At 41.5% G+C, this 10,392-nt stretch overlaps 1 protein-coding gene across 1 annotated transcript in view; it reads left to right on the forward strand.

Annotated features, from left to right (window-relative positions):
• The window catches only part of OTOP1 (otopetrin 1), a 29,686-nt gene extending 22,431 nt beyond the window's left edge, over positions 1-7,255 (forward strand). Inside the window, exons 5-6 of the mRNA XM_025187343.3 lie at positions 3,573-4,480; positions 6,470-7,255. Of these exons, the coding sequence (XP_025043128.3) occupies positions 3,573-4,480; positions 6,470-6,640 (1,079 nt within the window). The 3' untranslated portion in view covers positions 6,641-7,255. The remainder of the gene's footprint in view (positions 1-3,572; positions 4,481-6,469) is intronic.
• The last annotated feature ends 3,137 nt before the right edge of the window (positions 7,256-10,392 follow it).

Raw genomic sequence — 10,392 nt, forward strand, 5'->3', positions numbered from 1 at the left:
CTGCACAGCTGGTGGTTGACTCTAAGTGTGGTGCTCCCTTGCAGGGCAGGGGCTGGAGCAAGAGATTTCATGTATTCCTCCTCCCCAAGCCCTGATTGACCTGGGGGCAACAGGGGGGAGCACCAAAGTCTCCTCCCATCACCAGGGGCACAGGTACTTAGATGGAACCACCAGATGTTCTGAACAGCTGGAGGTTCTCTCTGAGGGGGAGAAAAGACTTTGCACACTCCCCCACCCCCAGACCAATCAGAGTCTGTGGGTGGGGAATCATGGAAATATTCCGGCCTCACCCCTTCCAACTGAGGCCCCACCCCTTCTGGGGTGGCCTGGGGCTACTTCAAAAATTTCTGAAGTGGCCCCCAGTCAAAAATGATTGCCAACCCCTGCTCGTAAGCAAGGTAGGCAATCATGGAATAAGGGGGAAACTCCTCTCATGGATCAGTAACTGGTTAAGATAGGAAACAAAGAATAGAAATAAATGGTCAAACTTCAGAATGGAGAGAGATACATAGTGGGTCCCCCAGGGATCTGTAATGGAACCAGTGCTGTTCAACAGATTCATAAATGTTCTGGAAAATGGGGTAAACATTGAGCTGGCAAAGTTTGCAGATGACACTAAATTACCCAAGATTGTTTGGTCCAAATCAGACTGAAGAGTTACAAATGTATCTCACAAATCTGGGTAATGGGCAACAAAATGGTTGAGGATATTCAATATTGATAAATGCAAAGTAATATAGATAGAAAATGTAATCCCAACTATACATACAAAATGATAGGGTCCAAACCAGTTGCTATTATTCAAAAAAGAGATCTTGGTATCGCTGTAAATAGTTATCTGAAAATATCTGGTCAATGTACAACAACAGTCAAAAAAGCTAACAGAATGTTATGAACCATAAGGAAAGGAATAGATGATAGAAAAGAACATACTGCCACTATATAAATCCATAGTATTCCACCACTTGACATACTGCACGCATTTCAGGTTGCTCCCATCTCAAAGAGAATTAGAATTGGGGGAGGAGTACAGAGGACAACAAAAATCATTAGGGGAATGGAACAGATTCCGTATGAGGAAAGATTAAAAAGATGACTAAGGGAGGATATGCTAGAGGTCTATAAAACCATGAATAGTGTGTATAAAGAAAATAAGGAAGTGTTATTTATCCCTTCACAAAACACAAGAAGCATAGAAAGTAATAGGCAGCAGTTTTAAAACAAACCTAAGGAAGTACTTCTTCACAAAATGCATACTCAACAAATGGAATTCATTGCCAAGGAACATTGTGAAAGTCAAATGTATAACTTGGTTAAAAAAAATCTGAGACTGGTAGCCATGTTATTCTGTAACTTAAAAACGAGTAGCCTTATATTTTTGTTAGTCTCTGTAGTATCATAGAACTTTTGTGGGCAAAACCCAATTCAGCTCCTAGTTCATATGAAGAAGTGGGTTTTGCCCACAAAAGCTCATGATACTATATAATTTGTTAGTCTCTAAGGTGCCCCAGGATTACTCGTTGGGTTAAAAAAAATTATATAAATTTATGAAGATTAGATCCACTAATGACTATTAACCAAAATGATCAGGGATGCACTCCTATGCATTGGTTGTCCCTAAACACCTGACTTCTAGAAACTGGAACTGGATAACAGGAAGTGGATTGCTCCATAAAGTAGACTGTTTTGTTCAATCCCCTTTAAAGTATCTGGCATCAGCCACTATCAAGAGACAACATACTGGGCAAGATGGACCAATGGTCTGACCCATTATGGCCATTTTTATGTTGAACAGCACAGGTACCAATATAGATGCTTGGAGGATGCCGCTATTTGCTTCTCTTCATTGTGAAAACTGATTATTTATTCCTAACCATTGTTTCTGATCTTTTAAGTTACTGATCTGTAAGGGGACTTTTAGCTCTTATTCCATGGCTGGTTTGTTTAACAGCCTTTGGTAATGGACTCTTTGAGAAAGTCTAAGGACAGTACAGTTGTGACCAGTTTGAAATTGTCTTATATATTACAGATAAAAATAATGTAAAACAAAAGTGATAGCTTCTTCTTTACTGTCCTTCCAAGACTGAGTCTGTGTATTTCCTACAACAGCTGATGGAAGCCTCAATTCAGTTTGGGTATGTCTACACCTGCACCCTAGTTCGAACTAGCAATGCAATGCAGGCATTCTAAATAGTCAATGAAGCAGGGATTTAAATATCCCGTGCTTCATTAGCATGATCTCGCCGGTGCATTACTCCGAATGCCAGATGTTTCTAAAGTGAAAGTGTGCGCCAGGACGCATTAGTTCGAACCAAACCCCTTGGTTCGAACTAACGTTACCCCTCAAAAAATGAGGAGTAACATTAATTCGAACTAATGCGTCCCGGTGCACACTTCCTGGTTCAAATCAGCTGTGATTTGAACTAGCACGCCAGCGTGATCATGCTAATGAAGCGCGGGATATTTAAATCCCTGCTTCATTGACTATTTCGAATGCCTGCATTTGCATCCCTAGTTCGAACTAGGGTGCAAGTGTAGACATACCCTTTGGTACATGACTGGGAAGGGAATTGATATTTAAAATATTGGTAACATTCAAATACAAGTGTATAAAGACCAGCTATCCTGTCAGGTACACAAGTGTAAATTAGGAATAAGGCAGTTAAGTATGTAAGGGTGTGTCTACACAGCAAAGTTATTTTGGAATAATGGGCATTATTATGAAATATCAATGTGAGTATCTAGACAGCAATATCATTATTTCAAAATAATTTTGAAATAATGGGAGGCTTATTCCAACTTTTGTAAACCTCGTTTTACGAAGAATAACACTTATTCTGAAATAGTTAGTTATTTTGAAATAGGGGCAGTGTAGATGCTCCACTTCTGCTATTTCGAAGTATCCCCTCACCAGGGCCATTCTAATTTATTCCTCTCCAGTGCCTCCTGGGGCTTTAAACTAAAATAGCACATCTGCATAAGGGAAGCCTGCCTTGGACTAATTTTCAGGCTTTCCTGCAGTGTAGATGTGCTATTTTGAAATAAGCTATTTCAGAATAACTATTCTGGAATAGCTTATTCCAAAATAAATGTGCAGTATAGACATAGCCTAACTGAAAGAGGAACGAGGCCCCTACCTACTTGGGAATCAGTTCTGCATCTGCTCCAGATATGGAACTCCTATTGGTTTTGAAGGTGCTTCATCTGCAGAATCAAGCCCCTACTGGTTTGGGATTGTAAATATTTTAAATACATTGTTATAATCAAAACCGAGCTGAACTTTATGAGATGTCTGTGTATTTTAACGTTCACTTTTGAGAATGATTTTACCTAGAAATTGTAATAAGGCTATAGCCCAAGTTTTGTAGGGGATGCAAAAGCTGCTCTCTGACTAGCGGTTTCAGTGTCCAACACCCAACTAATTTTTTTTGGTGACTAAATATATAACATGAGCTGTCAGACTGAAATCATCCTTCCTATTGTGGCATTGTCTCATTTAAAAGAAGAAAAAATTATTGTACAGCAAAATCTAATCTTTTTCTCCTTTTTTTTTTTTTTTTTTTAAATTTTAGATGACCATGCACCTGAATGTAATTGTACAACAACTCTCTGTTCAATATTTTCACAAGGAATATATTACCTGTATCCCTTCAACATAGAATATCATATTTTAGCCTCCACGATGCTCTATGTCCTGTGGAAGAATATCGGCCGCAAAGTAGAACACCACCACCAACACAAAACACTGTTCAAGTTTCACGGCATAACAGTGGGCACAATTTTTGGATTAATTGTGCTGATTAGCACAATAGGGATCGTTGTTGTGTACTTAATTCAGATAGGAGGTTCGAAAATCCAAAGTGAGTTAGCACTTACTATGTTTTATGTATATGCAATCTCTGTACTAACTCTTATGTGTGCAGCTGGAATCGTTGCCCTTTTTATTTACAGACTAGAAGAAAGATCAATGGATAATTCAAAAAATCCTGCCAGGAAACTTGATGCGGACTTATTAGTTGGCACAGCTTCAGGTTCCTGGCTCCTTTCTTGGGGTTCTATTTTAGCAATTATCTGTGCCCAGGACCATCCAAAATACACTTGGTACAATCTGGCTTATTCCATCCTGGTTATTATTGAGAAATATATTCAGAACCTCTTTATCATTGAGTCCATACATCGTGAACAGGAAAAGGTGAATGACGACATTAAGACGCTTCGAATATTAACTGTATCCAATGGGAGCACTCTGTCACTTACCGCCGCTGATCTGGACAATGGGAAGTTACCATACATGTTCAATGGGGATATTTGTGTGAGAGACAGAATTGGTGATGATGGTGTGGATGAAGTCAGGAGCCAAGCTAGCAGTCCAGTTGCACACTCAACCTCAGATTTCTCACTCTACAGTCAAAACACAGTTAACAATAAGAGGAGACTCCTGAAGAACATCGCGGCATTTTTATTCCTGTGTAATCTTTCGGTAAGGTATTTTGAATCTAATTAATAAAATTAATTCCAAAAAGCTCCCTAAAGTCACCAACAGTGAGAAAATTAATGTTACTTAGTTTTACTATTTATAGTAAGTGAATTCTAGTGCTTGTGAAAGGAGAGGGACTGACTGAAATACTGGGGAATATCATCTACTTAGAAGTGGAATAGACATGGATGAAGGTATTTAGCCACAGTACAGATATGGCACAGACAGTGATTTCTGAAATTGTGCCCTGTCAGTGTGCCCCCAAAATGATCTGGAGGACTACTTAGAGAGGGGAAAAGAGTAATTCAGTCTCCACCCTTGGTCTTTCTTTTGTGTCTGCTAATGAGCTGTAACCAGTGACAGCAATAGCGTGAACTTAAAAAACAACAAATAGTCCTGTAGCACTTTAAAGACTAACAAAACGTGTAGATGGTATTATGAGCTTTTGTGGGCAAAGCCCACTTCTATTAACCTCTTAAGGGACGGTGTGAGGTGTACACCCCGTCACAGATTCCTTTCTAATTCTTGCACTCTGCTTTGGATTTAACTATCTCAAGTAGTTTTGTATAAACTGCAAATTTTGCCACCTTACTGTTTACCTCTTTCCCGGATCATTTATGAGGATGTACTGATCCCAGTATAGATCCCAGTATTTACTTCTCTCCATACTAAAAAATGACCATTTATTCCTACCGTTCATTTCCTATCTTTTAACCAGTTTCTGATCTGTGGACCTCTTGGAGAGGCATAAGGATCTTGCGCAAAAAGGGGTTTTTGCACAAAACGGACACGTCCACACTGCATGTTTTTGTGCAAAAACCTCTTGCACAAAAATGGATCGGAATAGATAATGCAAATGAAGCACAAGCAAATGCTAATCAGTGCTTCGTTTGCATTGTCTTTTCCGACAAAACATGTGTAGACATAGTCTTAGGCTTATATGCCTAAATCACTCTGGAAGAATGGGATTCACTTGTCTCACTCACTTAGACTGTGAATGTTGAATGGAACAACCCCTAAACACCTTTAAAATCTGACCTTAGAAACTAATAATGCTTTCCAGCAATCTTGCTATATGAACTAAGCAATATACATATAACTGACACACCTTTTGGGTGTGGTGTACTATCCCATTTAGTGGCACTTTAAGCCAACCCGAGCCATTTTGGCACCCCAGGCCCGGGCACACAGTGCTGCCCCTGGGTGCACGGCGCATGCATGGGCCTGCCCCTCTGGGTGCATGGTGCATGTGCTGCCCAGCCACGGCCGCTGGCGTGCAGCCTGGGGCCCGCCCATGGGGCACACGGTGCATGTGCTGCCCAGCCTGGCCCGGTCACCGCTGCTGGTGCGCAGCCCGGGGTGGGCTGCACCTGGCTGTACAGGGCCCCGCGGCCGTGGAGGAAAGGGTGCTGCTTGGCTAGCGTCGTGGAGATGGGGGGCCCCTGCGCTGTGGGATCCAGGTGCTCAGCGCCTGATGGCAGCTATAAGGGATGCCGCGCGCCCCTTGCAGCTGCCGTCAGGCACCCTCCCACCGGTTGGCGCCCCGGGCAGCTGCCCGGCTCGCCCACCCCTTAGTCCGGTCCTGACACTAAGCCCACTTGCAGAGAGACTAAGGAGTCTGCTCTATGCAGTAGAGGCTCATGCACTAAGCTGCAGAGGTCCAAGGTTTGATTCTGTTGGCGTTGCCCATACTTTATATTGTAAGTGCAACACAGTCTTTCATCACAAGCCACCTCTTAATGTATTATATGAGATAGGAACTCAGGCCAAATCTATTAGCTTAAGCAAGACAGAGGGCCAGATTCTTGAATAAGTCAGGAGTAATTGCTGAAACCTGTGTGAGTAGAAAATTGGGCTCAGTGATCTTTGATTCCAAATAACATTGATTCATTTGCAGCATAGAAGAAATGAGTGTCATACAACAGGCACACTAGGCAAGTATAACATAATGAAGATGATAACTGATACCAATGTTGTTTACTTCCCATGCAGCTTTGGATTCCACCAGCATTTGGTTGCCGCCCAGAATACGACAATGGACTGGAAGAAATAGTTTTTGGCTTTGAACCTTGGATAATTGTTGTTAACCTTGCAATGCCCTTTTCTATTTTCTATCGTATGCATTCAGCTTCCTCACTCTTTGAGGTCAATTGCAAAACATAATCTATACACAGTACATCAGTGAATAATTAGTTGAATGCATGACTGAATAAATGAATGGGAGAAAGAATGAATACACCAGCAGCTGTTGTACTTAACAGGTTCTACAACTATTTTAATAAAGAAGAATATAGTTAATAGAACTTAATATTCAATATCATTAATTCTCCCACATATTATATTGTACATTTTTAGACAGACTTTTCCATATTATTGTAAAGTTTACTAAAATGAATCTTTTAATGTTTAAATCAGTTGAGACTCAACATGCAGAAACAAGGTTTATTCTTTGTGTTATTTGTACTGATGCAGTTCTCTGAATGTTGCGTCTGGATGGGATTTTTAAAAAATTAGGAGCAAAGGTCCTATTAACTTTCCAACAGACCCAGGCTCTTAGGTGCCTTTGAAAATGTCACTTTCAATGTTTAGCAAGATGTTTTATAATATAAGATGGAAACATAACCTGTTATTTAGATGAGGGGGGGAAGTCTGTTTAATTTTCAGACTGAGACATTATTATCCTCCTGAGTGTACAGTATGAAAACAGACACTATATAGCTTTAGATATTATACTGTATATAATTCTGTATGAGTTAAACATGATTTAATTCAGGAAGCTCCATTATTTTATACTTACTATATGAAATAGCTAATAAATAAAGTTAATTTCTTTAATTGTTCAGCTTGGTTTCCAGATTTTTTAAACCGAGGGAAATATTTTTGTATTTTTGTAATTTATGTTGTGTTTTAGTTCTAGCACTGCCATGAACTTTCCATGTGACTTTGGAGAAGCTTGTAAAATGAAGATAATATCTTTTTATCTCTCACTGGTGCCATCAGGCTTAGCTAATAATGCCCTGGCAGGATCCTTGGGTGGAAGATCACATAGAATTACAAAAGTACAATTGTTATTTTTCATACAATGTTGGAACCACGAATGTATATGGTGTCAGGAACAGAGGAACTATGATACTTAACCAAGTTAATGGTCCAATAGTGGCAAATACCATGGTGGTAAATACCAGATGCTTTAGCAGAGAGAGCAAGAAATGGAATAACCTACCCACAAGGAAAGGGGTAACGGAGATAAATATTGTTTATTTCCATCCTGCCTTTTTTTGTAAAGTGTTTCCAGTTCCTTTATACCACAACAACTGCTGGGGTATATGTCCTATTAGAGCTGGACAAAGTTCATTACAGTGACAGGTTTAAGGAGCTCAATCTGTTTATTTTATGAAAAAGAAGATCAAAAGGTGATTTGATTACAGTGTGTAAGCACCATCACAGGAACAAAACAGTAAGCACTAAAGCACCCTTTAACACAGTAGAGAAAGTTATAATAAGAACCAATGGCTGGAAGCAAAAGCCTGAGAGATTTCAATTAGGAATTAGGCACAAATGTTTTTTAAGTGCTACCAGTCTATTTTTTTAAAGTTTATCCTGTACAGACAAAACTTGGCTATCTCCTGAAGCTTTTGCACAAATATTTAACAGTGATGGTCATGAACCATTTGCTTAACTTCAACAGATTAAAAACAACGGTGCCTGCACACCACTAGGTGGTGATCTAAAACAAATAATTGAAGTAATGGTAAAACAGGAATAGCACAGATTTAGGGAGTATCTCATATCTCATCACCTTTAGTTTTATTCTGTGAAATATGAGTGAGCAGGTGGAGTTCCATGTAAATTCCAGAATCAGCCCTCATTGGTGATCCACTTACCTACCCCAAACCATGTAGATGCCAAAACTCACTCAACACTTCAAGTTGCCTCAGTGTCTATATTTCTACCTCTGTGCATGTGCAATGCAGCCCCACACAAGGATGGTTAAACACAGAACAGTTTCCTAATAGGAGAAGGTAAACTTTCATCTCTTTACTCCCCTGCAAAGTCTGCTTGGGTAAACTTAGCAGATTCAGAGCTAACATACCAGATCAGCCCCTATAGAAAAACTTACACACGAGCCAGTGGCAATGCTACAATAGGGCAAGTGGTGCAGTTGTGCGAGAGCCCATAAGGACATGGGACCCATTGAAAGGAAATGGTACTAGGGCATTACACCTGGAGCACAGCAGGGCAGCCAGGCAAAATCTGAGCATTGCAGCAAACCTACGCAACCAGTCACAATGTCACTCATCACTCAAAATTGATCTGTACCACATGAGTGTGGGGTGGGCAATAGCAGAGACGCTGAGGAGCCAGGACTGGGAATAGCTTCCCTGGCTTGGGAAAGGAGTAGAATGCTATGCTGGGGGCGCACTGGAATGTGGCTAGGAAGGTTCCAGAAGCTGTGGGTGAGGGGCTGGGGAGAGCTGTTGGTGGGTTATGAGGAGGGTGGGGAATGTTTGGAGGCCTGCAGAGTGTGGGGGATAGAGGATGTAGGAGGACTGTGGGAGAAATGGAGGATGTTGAGAGGCTGCAGGGTAGGCTGCAGGGTAGGCTGCAAGCTGTGATATTGGGGATAAGGAAAGGGGAGGGGACCCCTAAACTACTCTTGTCTCAGGCTTGTCTGGGGCCTTGTGCCCCTGAATCATAACTTTTATCCCAGTAGTTAGGGTACTCATTGCAATGTGGGGGAGACACTCTCCCCCGGTCCCAGTCCCTGAAGGGGGAGAAAGGATTTAACAGGGAATCTGCCACCTTTCAGGCGAGTGCAATGGGTTATTCAGATGTGGGGGGATTTAATCTTTTCTGTTAGAACTATTTTACTGTGACTAAATAATGAAAGGGTAATTGGGCCAGAAAGCAAGAACGAACACAAGACTGGCTCAGTAGCCTACTGGTTAGCACATGCCTGTGGCAGGTGAGAAACACAAGATCCAGTCCCCTGCTCCAATCACTTAGTACACAGTCTTTGGCTTGGCAGCTTTCATGGGCTAATGTAGGTGAGGGCTGTCTAGCATGCTGTTTTTAAAAAACCCATTCAGAAGTGCTTCTCTCTTCCCATTCACTGTATAGGGCAGGCATTGTGAATGATGGTGGTTTCTGGATGCCTAAAAGTTATGCATAGTGATGTTCAACATCATCACACATAATGTTCTTTGTGACTAGGTGATCCACAGATGTAATGGGTCTGGAAAATCCATAACACAGTTTTGGATGCTGTAAAATGATCAGTAACAACATGAACATTGTTTCATGTAGCTGGATTTAACCCATACTTAGCCTTTTCCACATGCTGACAGTTGCCACTGAAATAAGACAACTGGTTCCACAATCATAAATATAATGTTATGGTATTAGGGCAAAGGTCCCTCTAAGCTGCATGGCTGAGCAGCTGCTCAGCTATGTTCTGAACCCTGCACACATGTTCAAAGCTCCCCATGCAGGCAGGGAGATCAGCTGATTGGCATGACAGGCCCTTCCCCGTTTGAAATGGAAGACAATTAGACAGCTGAGATATGAGGGAATGAGTGACTGGGAGTAGGAAGCAAGTAATTAATTGTTTTGTGGGAAAGTCCCATCTGTGGGAAGAGAGAGAATGAGCTGGGCGGAGGCAGAGGCAGAAACCCAGCAGTCTCTTCAATACTCCTGGGCAGAGAAGGACATAGGTAAGGGGCTGACTGCATGGGGGTAGGTGGGGAAAAGATAGAGTGATTGAGTGCTGGCATCTGTGCAGTGAGGTGGAGGCAGGGGGCAGTTTGTTTGGGGTGTGTGACTCACTGCAGTTCTTTCTGTTAGGCTGTTTTTTTGAGGGGGAAAGCGTGGTGTGTGTGTGCGCGCGTGCTAGCTAGGAGGATATTTGCATGATT

The sequence above is a fragment of the Pelodiscus sinensis genome, chromosome 4 (assembly GCF_052426305.1).
Source record: "Pelodiscus sinensis isolate ZL-2025 chromosome 4, ASM5242630v1, whole genome shotgun sequence".
Taxonomy (NCBI): Eukaryota; Metazoa; Chordata; order Testudines; family Trionychidae; genus Pelodiscus; species Pelodiscus sinensis.